The 17584-nt window shown below is 52.5% G+C and overlaps 2 protein-coding genes across 5 annotated transcripts; both read left to right on the top strand.

Moving 5' to 3' along the window:
- Nucleotides 1–322: 322 nt before the first annotated feature.
- BST2 (bone marrow stromal cell antigen 2) lies at nt 323–3448 on the top strand. 4 transcript variants are annotated; one of them, XM_088838410.1, is made up of 6 exons: nt 323–365; nt 771–1047; nt 1976–2030; nt 2282–2342; nt 2619–2737; nt 3123–3448. In XM_088838410.1, exons 2-5 carry the CDS (start codon nt 781–783, stop codon nt 2716–2718), a joined length of 483 nt encoding a protein of 160 aa, XP_088694536.1. In that variant the 5' UTR covers nt 323–365; nt 771–780; the 3' UTR covers nt 2719–2737; nt 3123–3448. The 4 variants fall into 4 exon arrangements, with proteins under 4 accessions (XP_088694536.1, XP_055286925.2, XP_055286927.2 ...); XM_055430950.2 differs by having other exon boundaries at nt 336–394; XM_055430952.2 differs by lacking the exon at nt 323–365 and adding an exon at nt 588–642.
- Nucleotides 3449–7148: 3700 nt separating this feature from the next.
- CCDC194 (coiled-coil domain containing 194) lies at nt 7149–11501 on the top strand. Its single transcript, XM_055430004.2, has 4 exons — nt 7149–7535; nt 9017–9113; nt 9480–9612; nt 10053–11501. Exons 1-4 carry the CDS (start codon nt 7206–7208, stop codon nt 10201–10203), a joined length of 711 nt encoding a protein of 236 aa, XP_055285979.1. The 5' UTR covers nt 7149–7205; the 3' UTR covers nt 10204–11501.
- Nucleotides 11502–17584: the final 6083 nt, after the last annotated feature.

Genomic DNA, 17584 nt, shown 5'->3' with positions numbered 1-17584 from the left:
GTGGTTGTTTGTTGTCTGGTGCGTCCCCTGGTGGCCATGTGGACAACTGCAGTCTGAGTAGTGTTTGCGGTCCAGCTCTTCTCCCCTCTCCCTGCAGGCTCTGGTCCGACCTCTGACACCCTCCATGGCTCCTAATGTTCCGCTCGGCAGGGGGCAGAGACGCCGCTAAGTCAACCCCTCAAGGTCACCAGGAGATCCCTGAATTCAAAACCCAGTCTCCTCAGTCAGACACACCCCGCCCCCAGTCACCACTCACGTCTCAGCCTTCATTTCTCCCAGTTGGGGACTTGCGGCCAAAAAAGCGCCCTCTGCCTCTTCCGTTTGTGGTACAGACGCACACAGAGCTGGCATGCACTGGGTGCTCAGTAAGTGCCATTGTCACCCTCAGAATCAGGTAGGAGAAGGGCAAGGACTTGACATGGGGTGTCCCAGGGAGCCCCGCTCCCCTCTCACAAGATCTCACTGGCCAGCCTCCAACCCAGAAAGCCCCATGGCCAGAGTTGGCAAAAGCAACCCACCGTTTTTTCCGGGGAAAAGGAAAAAGGAAACTGAAACCTAAACCGAACGCCTGGCTGCCCTCTGCCTGCACAGGCTCCATTCAGGAGTCTCCAAGTCAGAGAATCCTCCTGGAGCTTCTCATTGGTCAGCACCGGCATTATGCTAATCAGGGGGCAGTCCTAGCCCATAGGGATCCCAGCGACCTCCTATAACTCGTGTTGGAACTCCCCTAAGGGCAGTTCCCTTATGGCACCCTCTTTTTATCACAACAGCCCAGTACCCATGGTGGACGACTTGGAAGGATCCATGCTGACCCGCCGCAAGCTGCCGCTGTGGCTGGTGTTGTTCCTGCTGTTCCCGGTGGTGGTGGGTCTGCTTGTGCCCCTGATCTACTTCGCTGTCAGGGTCAACAGTAAGGGCTGCGTGGATGGCCTCCAAGCACAGAAGGAATGTCAGGAGGTCAACCAACACCTGCAGCGCCAGCTAAACCAGGCCCAGGAAATCTCACATGAGAAGGAAACCGAAGCTGCCACCTGCAACAGTACTGTGGTAAGCCACTGCACCCCCTAGACAGGCCCGGATACTTGGGAGGCTCTCCCAGGGTCTTTGTGGAGATCCAGAGGGACCTTGAGATTGCCCCCTGGATGTCTCCACCAGGCTTTGGGGACCTCTGACTCTCCCTGGGGTGCTGATGTGGGGAGCCTTAAAACTCCCATAATGGGTGTCAGTATCCCTGTAGGGTATGAAGGCTCTCTAAACTCTGGCGCTTGAATGGGGGGACCTAGAAACTCCCCTTGGGTCAATCTTGGAGAGCAGAAATCACCTCTAGGGGCTGGGAAGAAGACCTCCCCAGCTCCTTCCACTGCATCCTGAAAGCCTTTGAAATTTTCACTTCTGTCTAACATGGAGGACCTTGAAACTCTCAGGGACATCTAACTTGGGCTCTGAAATCTTCCCCTACCCGCTCCCCACCCCATTTTCTGGTTTTAGGAGGACCTCTTAATGTTCTTTAGCAACTTCCCTGGTGATCCAGTGACTAAGACTTTGTACTCCCAATGCATGGGACATGGGTTTGATCCCTGGTCATGGAACTAGATCCCTTGCAGCAATTAAAGATCTAGCATGTTGCAACTAATACCCAGCCCAACCAAATAAAATTTTTTTTCAAATAAATATTAAAAAAACAAATTTTGTGCAAGACCCTAGTGGATCTGAAAACTTCTTCTAGGGCATAGGAAACCTCTAAATTTTCTTGGGGGGCCCCAAAACTCCCACTTTGAGGATCGCACTCTTATGGGTGGCCCGGGTAGGGTGGGAGGTTGTGCCCTTTCTTCAAGGGGGGAGACTGAGGTGGAGGGAGAGGGTTGGAGGGGAAATGAAGGGGGTGTGGATCTGAGCTCTTCTGATCCCAGGGCCTAGGGAGGGGTCCCGCGCCCAGGGACAGGAGTCCATGTTCTGACTCTCCCTTCTGATGCAGGTGACCCTGAGGGAGTCTCTGAAGAAGGAGCAGGCCCAGGTGGCAGAGTTTCAGGGTGAGAAAAACACAGCCAGCTTCCGCGGTGGGGGCCGGTGGGGGTCAGGTGTTGAAAAGAAGTAGGGAGGGAGGGTCCCAGGGCTGGGGTCCGGAGACAGGGAGGGGTGGAGTTGGGGAGAGGGGGGACTCCAGGTTTCCCAGCAGGGGCTCGATGAGGGCCTGAAGAGTCATGTCCTGGGTGGGGGCAGGTGAGTGGGTGTGGTCACCGTGTAGACCTGCCCCTGATTCTGTACCCCACCCCCCAACCAGGAGAGTTGAGGATATTGAACCAAAATCTGAAGGACGCGTTGGCCGAGGTGGAGCGACTAAGGTCTGAGAGGATCCCCCGGGGCACACCCCTTTCACCCGACTCCCGACCCCCTGAGCTCGGAAAAAAAACCTCGATGCTCAGGCGACCAAGTTTAAGTCCCAGCATCGTCCCATCTGTCACACAGCCATGGGCGGGGAGGGGGTGGGTGGGTGGGGGGCTGCTGCTCACTCTCCTCCCCAGCGATTTGGAGGGGAGGAGTGCAGATTCTCAGGGGAGAAGCCTAGAGCGGCCCAAGCGGCCCGGCAGCTGCCCGAGTGGCCCTGATCTCTACTGCAGAAGTCAGAGTGAGACCTCCTCCAAAAACAACGCGTCCAGCTACTCGAGCTTCCTATTCGTTGTGATCGCGTTCTTGGTCCTCAACGCTCTGCTGACATGAGAGCCCAGAAAGCTGGCCGGTAAGGATTGGGCAGCTCCTGGGAGAAGAAAGCTCGGAGGGGCCGGGAGCTGGGCTGCGTCAGGGTCTGGGGAGGCGGCCTGTCTGTGGGGCGGAGGGCTGGTCACGGAGAAGGATCTTGGAAAGGGAGGGAGCACTCAGTGAGTAGGGAGGTCTTGCGGGGGGCGGGGCTTGGGGCGGGGCTTGTATTCTGCCGCCTCTGAGCCCGTATTTTGTTGTTTTCCTTTTTTAAAAATTTTTATTTAATTTTTGCTTTTTGGTGCCGCTGCGTGACATGCGGGATCTTAATTCCCAGACCAGGGATCGAACCCTCAATCCCTGCATTGGAAATGCAAAGGCTTTACCAGCCAGGGAAGTACCTGAGTCCCTATTTTGATGTTTTTTAGGCTACAGCCTGGACTGGTCTGGCTCCCTGCTTCCCTGTGTGAGGCTTCCTGACTCGGCCTTCTGAGGGGACCACATGGCAACATGGTTGTGGGGGTTGGGGGGATGGGGTAACATAAGGGGTCCAAGATGGGCCAGCTCTGGAAGGATGTCTTGCGTGGAGAAGTAGGGGAATTGGCCCAGGTCTGTCCTAGAGCTGGGGAGGGCTCGGGGGTGAGGAGTGGGGCACCTGCTTCTTGCTGCCACGGTTTCTAGAAAGTCTCTTTCTTCTGGCGTCACTTGGCTCCAAAAAGTAAACACCGCTTTGGGGGGGAAATTGTACTCTCAAGTTTTTGGAGTGTTATCGTGTCACCCCCAAGCACCTGGGGCCATACTGTGGGCAAGGGTGGACGCCCATTGACATCCAAACTCAGACTCCGTGCTCTAGAATGTTCCTTGGGATTTCTGGGGTGCTGGCAGGCATCACCCCACTGCCCCTCTCCCAGCCCTCTTCTCCTCTGAAAGTGAGAAAGTTGCTCAGTCATGTCTGACTCTTTGTGACCTCTATAGTCCATGGAATTCTCCAGAATACTGGAGTGGGTAGTGTTTCCCTTCTCCAGAAGATCTTCCAAACCCAGGGTTCCAAACCAGGTCTCCTGCATTGCAGGCGGATTCTTTACCACCTGAGTCACAAGGGAAGCCCAAGAATACTGGAGTGGGTAGCCTATCTCTTCTCCAGGGGATCTTCCCGACCCAGGGATCGAACCAGGGTCTCCTGCATTGCAGGCGAATTCTTTACCAACTGAGCCATCAAGGACCTACCTCCTCATCAATGCTCCCTGCCTGCAGTTTTCTGCTCTCATCTCCTGGCTGGATCTTCTGATCCAGTGGTTCCATAAGGAAACTGTGGCTGTGATGAGGAACACTTTGCCCTGATTCCCAATCCCTTCCAGCAGAAAGTGCAGGGCTGGGACTTAAACCTAGATGTGCAGACATAGGACAGACCTGTGTCACATTGCCCCGCCACCTCCGTCCCCAAACTCTTATTCATCCTGCAGTACCCAGATCTGGGCACCCTTCCCCCAGAGAGCCTCTCTGCTTCTCAAAATTGAAGGTTAGGTGTGGGGAGTTCTCTGGTAGCCTAGTAGTTAGGATTCCAGGATTTCACTGCCGTGGCCCGGATTCAATCCCTGATTGGAGGACTGAGATCCTGCAAATCACATGTCGTGACCAAAAGAGAAAGAAAGAAAAAAAACTTGGGAGGGGCTCAAAGTTGAAGGCCTCTGTCTGATAGACCATCTAACCCACTTCCTTTACCCTCTCATGGCCCCTATTTCCTTCCTCCCCTGTTATCTTCCTTCCTCCAAGTTCTCCTGGAATGCCGACTATTGTCCAGGCAACGTTTTGTGCATAACACTAGGGGCAGGCCCCCTGTGTTTGCCCAGGATTCTGCATTGCCCTCTAGTCCCATGGGCCCCAACCCAGATGGTCTTAGACTCCCCTTCCACGGTTCCCACTGTCTTCCCAGGTGTCCCCAAACCCCATCCCTGCCACAGGCCCCCCTGACAACACCCCCCACCCCCTAACTTCCTCCTGTTCCACCCACCATGACCATTTCTCTATATATTGATGTGTCAAGTTCCTTCCTGCCTCACAGCCTTGGCCAGTCTCTGCCCTCTGCTCGGAGCTCCTGCTCCTCACCCTGAAGTTCTAGAGCAGGGTTTCTCGGCCTCTGAACTCTCAACATCTGGACTGGACCATTCTCTGTGGTGGGGCAGCCCCGTGCACTGTACGATGCTGAGTGCCATCCTTTGCTACCAGATGCCCACAGCACCTTACCGCCGGGTTCTGACAACAACAAAATGCCTCTAGACATTACCAAATTTCCCCTGGGGGCACAGGTTCAATATTAGTGAGAATCCCAGCTCTAGAAGGTGAGGCTCAGGTCTCCATCACTTCTGTGCCCCCAGCTCACAGGAGGGCTCAGTAGAAGCTCCCGTGGAGTCCGCTTCCAGTGACTGAGGCATTTCACCCCCCGTCAGCAACCCCATCTAACAGAGGAGGAAACTGATGTCCAGAGAAGTAACCGGACTTGCTCAGGGTTTCTCAGCCGCTCAGGCAGTGGTTGCTGTTCAGTCGTTCAGTCGTGTCTGACTCTTTGCAACCCCGAGGACTGCAGCACGCCAGACTTCCCGGTCCTTCACCATCTCTCAGAGTCTGCTCAAACTCATGTCCATTGAATCGGTGATGCCATCCAACCATCTCATCCTCTATCACTCCCTTCTCCTCTTGCCCTCAATCTTTCCCAGCATCAGGGCTGTCTGCTTCTAGCAGGTTCTCCTGATTGCCAGGAAGCCCTTCTCACATGACTTCAGCCCTTTCCCACTTCCACCCAGCATCCGCCACCCCCACTCCCAGCTTGGGCTACTGGAACGTCCCAAAACAGCACTTCCCCTCCCCCTCCCCTATGTGTACCCTATGTGATGGAGGAGGCAGTTTTGCCTGATATCATGGGTTTGACCTGCTCAATTTCCTCCCCCAAACTCCCACCCAATGGCCAGGGTAGAAACTTCTCTCTTTCCTGAAAATGTCCCTCTTCCCTGGCTGACTGTGACCCAGCCAGGAGTTGGAAACCAGGCCTGAGGGGTGCTGCAGGGCCTGGGGAATGGGGAGGGGTTCCAGCTCCAGCAGGAATCTGGGAGTGACTTGTAGCTGCTCTGTGTCCCTGGCCTGAGACTTGGCCTCTCTGGGCTGTTTTCTTCCTGTGGAATGGGGGGTGGGGGGGCTGTCAGGAAGGAACAGATTCTTGTTCGTAGTGTTCACTCAGCTCGCATTCACTGCACAGCTACTGTGGGCCAGGCCCACGCGGTGGCAGTGGAAACAAGGCAGGTGAATGCTTTACTTTTTTGGGGCTCGCCCAGTCTGATGCCCCAGTGGCTCAGTGGTAAAGAATGTACCTGCCACCTGCCATACATGAGATGCGGGTTCGATCCCTGGGTCGGGCAGATCCCCTGGAGGAGGGCATGGCAACCCACTCCAGGATTCTTGCCTGGCGAATCCCATGGACAGAGGAGCCTGGTGGGCTACAGTCCATGGGGGTCGCAGAGTCAGATACAACACACACACACACACACACACACACACACACCAGTCTGATGGAAGAGGCAGTCAGGAATCAAACACACATAATATGACAGCAGAGCTGAGAGATCAAAAGGGGTCAGAATTAGTGGGGAAGGGAGAGGAAGAGACACACTGGTGGACAGGGAAGTAACTGGTAAGGAAGTTAGTTGGGCAAAGAGGGAGGAAAGGTCTGTCAGGCAACCCTGGGATAGGAATGCGCTGGTCTGAAGAGCCCTGAGCGGGGCTGGAGGGGGCAGGAAATGACATTGAAGACCTGCTGGTGGCCTCGCCGAGGGGAAGGAGAGAGGAGGAGGACAAAAAGCGGGGAGTAGGGTGGAGGAAGGGAAAATGGAAATGAAAGAGGGCAGAGAGGGAGGAGGAGGATTTGACTCCGGAAAGTCAGGGGAGCGGTGTAGACGCGTCTGGATCTGATTCACGTTGTAAGGTCTCCCCCTGGTGGTTTAGTGGAGAAAGGGCGGGCAGATGGGACGCATCTACCCTTGGGTCTGCACTCTGGCCCGCACAGCTAGTCTCAAAAAAGTGCGGCCGCCCCAGCCAGGCCGACCTCAGTTGTTTCGAGGAGCCTCCCGTCTTCTAGGTTTGGTCTCTCCATGAACAGAATGGGGGACAGTATACCCCCAGACCCTTGCCAAGGGCCCCTGGTGCAAAGGGGGGCTTTGCGCAGATATGCTCAGGTGATTCCTACAGAGACCTACAGGGCAGGAGCTACTGTCATCCCCAGTTTACAGAGGAGGAAACTGAGGCTTAGAGGGTCACGTGGGATGCAGAAACAAGACTGGAACCCGGGATCCCCAGCCCTGTCCTGGGCTCTGGTAGCTTGGGCTGACCCTTGGCGTGGGTCCAGCCCCTCCCAATAAACTCGAAACCACCGCCGGGAGGGGCGGAACCGTGGGTGTCCCTGGCTCCCCAAGGTGCCAATTAAATGCTCGTGGCCGTCTGGGGCCAGAGCTGTGGACAGCGGCATGGCCGAGCCCGGGCCGGAGCCCGAGCCGGGGCGCGCCTGGCGGGTGTTCGCCCTGTGCGGGGCCGCCGTATTCCTGGCAGCGGTCGCTGCCGGAGCAGCTCTTCTGGCCTGGAATCTGGCCTCCTCGGCCTCCCGGCGGCCCCGCTGCCCGGAGCCGGCCGCCAACACCACGGCGCCGCCTGGAGACCCCGAACCCGAAGTCGAGGAACTTCGGCGCCGACTGGCAGAGGCTGCCCGGCTCGAGGAGGCCCTGACGAAGCGGCTGAAGCAGGCCGAGCGTGTCCGCCGGGAGCTGGAGGAGGCCCTAAGGGCCTGTGAGGGCCGCCAGGTAGGTGGGCAGGCTGGAGGGCTGGGGAGCCCCGAAAATGAGGGGGAGAGGGTGCACACATACCCCCAGCGTTCCCCCTCGGTGCGCTGGTTTTTGCTGGTTGCCGTTCTTAAGCTGAGCGAGGAAAATGAGAACAGTACCATTCCTTCCAACTCCTACGGGGCCAATTCACTCTTGTGTCTACCTTCTGACCAAGAAGGTTCCACTAACATAGCTCATTTACTTTGTTATACAGCAGAAACTAGCAACGTTGTAAGGCGATTATAGTCCAATTAAAAAAAAATAAAATATGACACAAATGAACTTTAAAAAAATAAAAAGAAGGCTCCACTGTCCTCTGCTATTTGCCCCATCACCAGTGGGGGCTATCTTAGACCCCTGCGCCCCCCTGGGGAGGCCTTGTGCTAACTCTCCCGCTACGTACCCGCTCACCAACCACCCCCAGTCAGTGTCCAGCAGCCCTATTTTGAGAGAGGGACATTCATGTCACCTGTAATTAGGAAGCTAAAGTTGGCCTCTTGGAGGAGGTACCAGCCAGGTCCTCCCTTCTCCTCTTGCCACCCCCTTCGAACTCTTTCTTAACCCTTTCTTAACTCTTTCTCAACCTTGGGCCTCGCAGAAGAACCATCCTCAAAGTCCCAACCACTCACGTTTACTGAGTAACTACTGTGGACCCCTGTGTACTGTGCCCAGCAGAGGTAGGGCAGCATATGAATTCTGGAAAATTCATGCCTTTTGAAAATTCATCCCTATGCCTTTCCAGCCTGCCTAAGTGAAGGGCCTGGGGCTGCTGAAGTTAAGAGCAGCCTACCCTGGGTTCAAATTATGGTTCTCCCCCAGCCCCCATGAAAGATTCTCAGAGGAGACCAAGCCAATTGCTTTGCAGAATGTCCTACAGAGGTGACCAATACCCTAGAAACTCAATCATCAACCACCATATTGGCTTGTGCTGGTCTGAAACCCCAGTCCCAGGAATCTAGATGTAGTTGGGATGGGAACCGGAGCTGGTTGGCAGAACTAAACCTTTCTATATCCAGCTGGCCTGGAGCAGGGGTCAGTGTGCTCAGTCCCTCAGTTGTGTCCGACTCTTTGTGACCCCATGGACTGTAGCCCACCAGGCTCCTCTATGGATTTTTCAGGCAAGAATACTGGAGTGGCTTGCCATTTGCTCCTCCAGGGGATCTTCCCCACCCAGGGATCGAACTTGCGTGTTCTGAGTCTCCTACACTGCAGGCAGATTCTTTTATTACTGAGCCACCTGGGACGCCCCAGGGGTCGGTGGAGCTTGGCAAAGATCTCCTTGCAGGCAGGCACCTTTCACCCTAGACTTCAGAGGCCACTTCTGTGTTTTACAACTACAGGACCCCAAACGACATTCCAAATAAAGCGCAAGGAAAACCAGGGTGTTCTCGTCTTCCCAGAAAGGGCCGGGCCTATTCACTTTCTCTCCCTTCCCCTGTCATTTCTACTCCACTCCGCAGAGTCGGCTTCAGACCCAAATGATGACACTGAAGACTGAGATGGAAGAAGCCAAGGCACAGGGGACCCAGATAGGGGCTGAGAATGGGGCGCTCACAGGTGTGTTGGGGTGCAAAGGGGTGGGCATACTAGAGGTGGGAAGAGCCTCGACAGTTCCTAGCTAGGCATATAACACACAGACGGGTGTAAACGTAAAGCAAAGCAACGTGAAAACTTGTGAAAGAAATGCACATAATATGCAAAGGTCAGGCAAATGTCACAGAACAATGCAAACGCAACAAAATATGCACACATGTAAACCTCTGAAAAGCTATGCAAATAACACGTAAAGATCATGCAAAGAGCACACAAATTTAATTCCAATACAACAAATCACATAAACAGTATGCAGACTATAAACTCGGAGTTAGTGTATGCGGAGTAGGAGCCCGGGCTCCATCCTGATCTCGCGCCTTGCGTCCGCAGAAGCCCTGGCGCGCTGGGAGGCGGCGGCCGCTAAATCTGCGCAGCAACTGGACGAGGCGCAGCGGCGCGCACGAACGGCCGAGGCGGAGGGCGAAGCCTGCGCAGCCCGGGAGGCGGCGCTGCGCGAGCACGTGTGAGTGGAGGGTGGGAGGGAAGGGTCCAGGGCTCGGGGAGGGGCGGGGCTGGTCAGGTGGGCGGGGCCCTGGGAGAGGATCCCGATGAAGGTCTCAGCGCCAGAGCCTAGCGGCGGGCCCACATTGGGGTTGGCACTCTTGAGGCATGGGTCCCTGGGGTCGGGCGCATACGGGGGATCCGAGGGGAGCGGGGAGTGGAGGTGAACGTTGCAATGAAAAGTATCAAGGGAGGGATCGGGGGCCTGGAGGCGGAGCTTCCGTGGAAAAGACTGGGAGTCCCGGAGGAGCGGTCCTGGAAAAGACCAGGGGAGAAGGAATGGGGGATCCTGAAGCCTGGAATCTTTGGGGCGTGGGATACCAGGAAGAGGAGATGAATGCCGGAGGGTCTCTGGGGATGGGGGTCCTCGTGCCGACTGCCCCTCTCCCCCTCTCCCCGCAGTAAAGCCCTGGAAGCCCAGACGAGCCCCCAGCGCAGAGTTTCACGCCCCCGGACCCGCTCCGGGTCCCGACCCCGGCCCAGCCCCCGCTCGCGCTCTCGCCCAGGAACTTCCGGGGGCTGTAGGCGACCTACGCGGCGCGCACGAGGGTGAGTCAGCCCGCAGCTGGATGGGGGCTCGAGACCAGGAGGACAGACCCTGGGAGCCCTGCAGGGACACTCAGAGAGGTGCCTAAGCTGGATGAGATGCTCAGTCGACACCCATCCACGCTCAGCTTTCGATCCAGCAGCAACCCTGAAACTGCTGAAAGAAGACGCGACCTTGTCTTTCTGACCCTCTAGCGAGGCAATGGCAAGCCACTCCAGTACTCTTGCCTAGAAAACCCCATGGATGGAGGAGCCTGGTGGGCTGCAGTCCGTGGGGTCGCTAAGGGTCGGACACGACTGAGCGACTTCACTTACACTTTTCACTTTCACACATTGGAGAAGGAAATGGCAACCCACTCCAGTGTTCTTGCCTGGAGAATCCCAGGGACGGGGGACCCTGGTGGGCTTCCGTCTATGGGGTCACACAGAGTCGGACACGACTGAAGTGACTTAGCAGCAGCAGCAGCAGCAGCAGCGCCTATCTGCAGACGGGAACACTGAGGCCCATCGGGCCACGAGGTGAGACACTGCAGAGCCGGGACCTAAGTCCACTCTACGGACAAGGCCGGTGTTGCCCTCATCCCTCGGAGTGAGGGCTTAGGGTCCAGCCCTGATCTGGAAGTGACCTGAAGGGGTCGCGTCTCCTCTCTGGTCCCCAGTTTACCTTGTCTGTAAAATGAGTGATTGGAATGGTGAGAGCCAGCATATCCTTGACCCCAAAACCTGACAGAAATGGCACAATAGGAGAACTCCAGACCTCTCTCCCTATGAGGGTACAAAGCTCCCAAATGAAATTTTAGAAGAGAACCAAGTAATACATTTGAAAGACACACCGTAACAAAGGAACATAGGCCTGAGATGCAACGATGATTCAATATTGGGAAGTCTGTTAATAAAATTTGCCATGCTAATGGATCAAATGAAAAGCATTCTGAAAAGGTCATCAAAATAGCAACAATTTCATGTGAGATTATACAGTATTTGTCTTTCTCTGACTTACTTCAGTTAACATAACACCCTCTAGATCCATGTTGTTGCAAATGGCAAGATTTCTTTTTTATGAGACTATTATAAGTAATATTCCATTGTCTGTATACATACATTGTGTGTGTGTGTGTATATATATATATATATAAAACATCTTCTTTATCTATTCATCTGTCAATGGACACTTAGGTTCTAATGTCAAGACTGTAATCAGATTTTGCCAACTATTTTGATAATGTCCTCTATAACAGAAGATTATCCTGGTTTATACATAGTATTAATCTGGAACATTTCTCAATCTGTCTTTGCCTTTCATGACTTTGGCATTTTTTTTAAAGCCCCAGGCCAGTCATTCTGTGGTGTCTGCGTTTGGGTTTTTGTGGTTTCCTCATGATTAATTTGAGGTTGACATTTTTGGCAGGAATGCCTCAAAAACAATTCAACTTAATATTATCTTCTGGTGGCATGACTATATATAGAAAACCCAAGAGAATTAACGGAAACTATCCTATATCAAAAACAACGAGGTAGAAAATCGTTTGGAAGAAAAGAAAGATCCATTTCACATGGTTTTTCATACCCAGGAATAAACTACTTTCCTTATTATGTAAGAATCTCTTCTAAAATAATTTTTCAAAAAATAAGTCAGTAGAGGGACTTCCCTAGTGATCCAATGGCTAAGACTCGGGGCTCCCAATGGGGGGAGCCTGGGTTTGATCCCTGGCTGGGAAGCTATATCCCACAAATATCAACTAAGAGTTCCTGTGCCACAATGAAGATCCTGCATGCTGTGACAGGCCTGGCGCAGCCAAATAAATTTTAAAAAATAACTCAATAGAAAACAGGCAAAGAATATGGGCAACCAGTTCATAGAAGTATGCAGAAAAAGGTGCCCATCTCACTCCTAGAGAAGAAATGCAAACTGAAACAACATGATACCACTTTCTGCCCACTGGTTTGGCAAGGATAAAAACAAGGATAAAAGTTTGTGAATATGCCCAGTACTGGTGAAATGGCTTGTTGGTACGATTACTTGGGAGGGCCATTTTCTAGAGTCTCTCAAAATTAAAAGAGTGTTTGACCCATCAATTCTTCTTCAAGCAGTTTTCCTGCAGCCATATTTTTAAAGAAAATTTTAATCTACAGTCATTTTTTAATTATAGTCTTGGATACTAAAAACCCAGCAGAGTACTTTATTCACTTTTCACTTTTTTTGGCCACACAGCCTGAAGAATCCTATTTCCCTGACCAGGGATTGAACCCAGGCCCTCAGAAGTAAAAGTCTGGAGTCCAAACCACTGGACTGCCAGGAAATTCCCAACAACTATATTTAAACACATACAAAATAATGGACTGAATGCAGTGGAGAATCCTGGGTTTGGATATTGGAACAGAAAAACACTTAGTGAGGAAACCAAATAAAGTTTAGAGTTCAGTTCATTGTAATACACTAAGATTAATTTCTTAATTTTGACAAATGAACTATGGTATATAACATGCTAATGATAGAAGAAGCTGTATGAGGGCTATTCAGAGAGTCTGTATTATCTCTGCAAATTTTCTGTAAATTTAAAACATTACAAATAGTTTACTTTTTTAAAGATAAGGGTGGAAGAGAGGAGAAATGAAGACATTATTACCAAATTCTTGGTAATTGCAAAAAATTGGAAACAACCTCAGTGTCCACCAGCTGGAGTCTGTTTAAATGAGTGTGCATACATCCACACCACGGAATGTTGTTCAGTTGGTTTGTATGCACTGGGGCAGCGGGAGGTGGGGATTGTTTTGTTTTGGGCCAAGCTGCCCTACTTGCAGATCTTAGTTCCCCCATCAGGAATTGAACCCAAGCCCTCAGCAGTGACGCACAGAGTTCTAACCACTGGACCGCCAGGGAATTCCCACTGTACAACTATTAAAAAGGCCAAAACTGACCTTCGCTGAGACACAGTAATGTAACAAGCAGAAGAGTTATAGTCTGTGTACATCTTTTAAAAATAGGGACTGGGGGAAGCTTTCATCCACTTATCTCTGAAGGAAACCCTAGTCACGGCGGTGGCCCCTGGAAAAGGAATCAGGGATCTAGGGATCAGTGCGGGGAGGAAGTCTCATATTCCTTTGTATTAGTTTAGTCGCTCAGTCGTGTCCGACTCTTTGTGACCCTATGGGCTGCAGCACGCCAGGCTTCCCTGTCCATCACCAACTCCCGGAGCTTGCTCAAACTCAAGTCCATCGAGTCGGTGATGCCATCCAACCATCTCATCCTCTGTTGTCCCTTTCTTTTTGTAAAGTTTGCGTTTTAAGACGCATTTTCATGTGTTGCCTTTAAAATAATTAAAACTCGTCTTGAAAAATTTAAGAGGCTGGTGTAAGAAGCCCTTGAAACTCTGATCCCCCGCTCAGGCAGTTCTGCTGATAATCTCCCACTCTAGCCCACCTTGGAGGTGGCTTTAAGGTCCTTTACTGGGAGAGGGTCCACCTAGAGGGAGAATTGGACCCCACCCCTCGCGCCAAAGGAAGAGGTGAGGTGGAGGAGAGGCATGAGAGTCTTAACAGTTTTGTTCCGCTACCGACCACCAGGGGTCGCCCCAGCTTTCAGACCTAGCTGTTGCTGGCTGAGGGCCCAGAACTTGTGAAGCTGGAAGGATGGGTCTGAGACACGCTCCCCGTCACCCCACCCTCTGCCTCCGCCCCCTGCCCTCCCTCCAACTCTGGCTTAAATCCAGAAATGAGCAGGAAACAGCTTCTCCTCCTGGAGTCAGCTAGGTCTTGACACTGGCCTCGCCTTGTCTGCGACCCCAGGGATTTAAGACCCTTCACTGTGCAGCTGTGGGGTTCAGGGCTGATACACGCGAAGGGTTGGACTCAGCGCTGTATACAGAACCTAAAATATTATCATTATTATTCACTTATTCTGCTAACCACCTTGGTCGTAACTGCCAGATCGCTGAAAATCAACTCCAGGGAAACGGGGAGCCGTGGGATGTGTGTGAGCAGAAAGGGAACCATCCGATCTGGTATCAGAGTTGGGAGAAAAGAGGGAGGTGGGAGGCTGGAAGCTGTGGATCCCCTGGGGAGGCCAAAGGACAGGGAGTGGATGAGGACTGGGGACAGCTGGGAGAGATCAGACCCCAATCCTCAGCCAGGACTAAGAATCCCCCAGCTGCCCTGCCTCCCAGACCTCACTCCCCTCCCACTCCACAGGGCCAGCGCCCCCAGGCTGCCCTTGCTCTGTTCTTTGCCCCTGTCTCCACATGTCTAATTACCACTCAGAGTCTCCATCTCTCTGTCTCTGAGTCTTTTCTCTGTGTCTCCACCTTGTCCCCTGGCCTCCCTGTTAATGGTGACCCCTGGGATCCCTCCCTGGCTGCAGAAACAGGAGTCAGTGGGGCGGGCTGAGGGGTGGGGGCGAGGGTGAAAAGGGAAAACCAGGGTGGAGGCACTGGGGACAGCAGCAACTTAATCTTGTTGGTCCCCAGTCCCAGTCGTTCAACCAGAAGGCCCAAAGAGGACAGGCTCTTCCCCTCCAAAGGGCTCTCTTTGCCTCCTCTGTCAGCGCCCAAAGTCGCAAACTTCATTTCCTTTGCAATTAACCAAAACCTGAAGACATTGGCAAAAACGTGGAGGGTTTTCTGAACTTGACTGAAATTTTTCTTCACCAGAAGTATCACTTCCTCCTGAACCTTCCTGAAGTTCCATGAGAGTTTTTAAAAAACCTTGTGTCTCCTTGAGAACTTCAGTGTTCAGTCTTCAGAGTGACACGGAATTGACTTCCTCATGACAGTTTTCCCACCTCTGACCAAACAATCAAATGAAACCAAATGGATTGTTTTTGATTTAGAAAAAAAATTTAAGTTGTTGTTGGGTTTTATGATGACCCCTCAAGGGAATTCAGAGAGATTCATACACAAAATTTCCTGTGATTTTGACAAATGGTTTTCAGGAAAAAACCAAATTCTCCCATCATTTGATGCATTTGACCTCATGTGAATTCAAGGACCAGTTACTCACCTCCCCCCTCTGGAATTTTCTGGCTAGGAATGCAGGCAAAAGTGTTCAAAAGAGTCTGATTTTAGAAATTTTAGACACTGCTGGCAAGGGTGTCAATGGAAACAACCTTTTTTGGAGGACAAATTGATAACAGCTGTCAAAATATAAAATGTTATTGCTTCAGCACCCAGCAGTTTCACTGGTGGAGATTTGATTTCAAATCTTATTCTGTTCATTGAAACAAAAAAAATTAGAAACATTCTAAGTGCCCCTTGATAATTATTATGATAATAAAATATATGCTGAAAACCTAAACAGTGGTCAAAGGAATCAGCAGTCTCAAAGTCATAATATTTAGCAAAAAGAAGTTTCATCGTTACCGTTTCCATTAAAAAAAAAAATCCAACTTTTTAAAAAACAAGTTATTGGAGAAAAAAACTTACTGAAAAAGAAACATTACAAATCTAAGTTGTGAGACCAAATTGTCAGAAAGAGTGTTATTTTTGAGCTTGACCCAAAAGACATTTATGTATAGATTTCAAACTCTTGTTCTTAGACTGTGACAGTTGCTCAAAATTGTAGCACATCGGTACTGTCAGTTCTAGAGTGGCTTTTCAGTTTTCTGGGAGTTGATGGTTGCTCATCTTTTCTCGTGACAACAGATACCATATTCATACATACTTACGTGCAGCATCTTCAACATAAGATGAAGAATAGCCAGGGTCTTAAGTTCATACCAAGACTGTAACACCTCCAGGCACTGTCCCCATGCCTGAGCTTTCAGCTGGACCCTTGTCACTCAGGCTTTCCCCGTCATGCCCCCTCGCCCCTGGTGACCCCACCGGACCAGGGCAACAGCTCCTGGATTCACTGTCCCCGCTGTGTCTCAGCTCCTCAGCCCAACATCGGAGGCTGCACACGATCCAGCCCCGCCTCTAAAAAGCACCACCGTTTATTAAGGCTGACTGTGTGCCAGGCACTGAGACAGGTGTTTCACTACTGACTGTTAGACAGGAGAAGACTGAGGCTCGCAGGGGGAGAAGTCACTTGTCCCAGGTCACGCAGCAGTAGGTGGCACAGCCAGAACGTAACTCCGGAGGCCTACAGTGAGACCATGTATTCACTGTGTCCGCATGGCCCCCCATTAATGAAGAGGGATGATCTCCTCCTCCCACCCAGCTCCAGGGGACTCTGGGTGGGCCTGTCCAACCGAGAGAAATAGCTGGTTGGGCATCACTTGCAGCCCCCAACTCTCCTCCCTCCCAGTAGCGGCTGAGAAGGGTCCGGAATCAGGAATCAATGGGTAGCTGCAAAGGCCAAAGGTCAGACAGGGGTTTCCTGCCCACCGCTGGGACTTCTTCCTTCCCCACCCAACTCCTGCCTCCTTGATGAACATCACCTTGGAGGGCCCCTCCCCCTCAACAGCTCTCCCACCCCATTACCCTGGCTAACAGGGGCATGTTCCCCATGCCACCACGTTCGCCCTGCTATGCCCCCACACAGGCAGCGGACAGCAACTGTGTTATTGACACCCACCCATGTTCCAGCCCCCTTTCCATCTCCTTGCCTCATTCCCTTTGGCCCCTGCCCCTCCCTCCTATCAGCCTTGACCCCATGGGGCTAGGGTCTGTGTCCTGCTCTGTCTTCTCAAGACTGAGGACCTCTCAACGGTTTACCTAGAGTGCCTGTTTCGGGGGCAGGGGTTGGGCAGGAGGGCATACCCAGAATCCTTTGCTCCTTGGTCCCTAAATCCCTTCCCACAGTGAATTTTGACCCCCCACTATCTTTTGCTTCCAATTCACCATTTCACAGAGCTTGAAAATGAGGTTTCAAACAGAAAGTGGTAATAATAATAGCAACTGGCAAATCGTTTCTCCCAGCCCCCTCCCCCACCGTGGGACCTGGCACCGTGCACGGCTCATCTCACAGAAGGGGAAACTGAGCCTCAGACGTGAGAAGCCTGTCATGGGAACTCACACTGGCCCCGAGCTCACTGCTGCTTGCACTTACTAAGTGCCTACATGAGCCAGGCACTGGGTGGGATGACAGCCTGCGGAGCCCACGCCACCGCCATCCGTGGATCAGCCTTCAGTGATCTGTGCCAGTTACTGAGTGCTGTGTGTGCCTGGCCCCCGGCAATGCGCTCTGCACTGTTTAGCTCCTGTAACAGCACTGTCCCTTGAGGTGGGCACACATCTGCAGCCAGCCCTCTCCAAGGCCAGCTGTGTGAATGACCAGAGTGAGACCCGACGCCCGCCCCCCAAAACACTCCTTTCTCCTTCCTGCATCTCTGTGTCTTCCACACAAGGGGCATGTTGAAAAGACGTCATACGCAGCTGAGAACAGCTCTGGGCACAGAGCAAGGGCAGAAGGGGAAACTGAGGCTCAGTAAGACCAAGGATGCCTGGCCACTC

The sequence above is a fragment of the Moschus berezovskii genome, chromosome 8 (assembly GCF_049115385.1).
Source record: "Moschus berezovskii isolate FMDL1 chromosome 8, NW_MosBer_1.0, whole genome shotgun sequence".
Taxonomy (NCBI): Eukaryota; Metazoa; Chordata; class Mammalia; order Artiodactyla; family Moschidae; genus Moschus; species Moschus berezovskii.
Note: the sequence above shows the minus strand (reverse complement) of the source record. Positions and strands in the feature narration are given on the sequence as shown.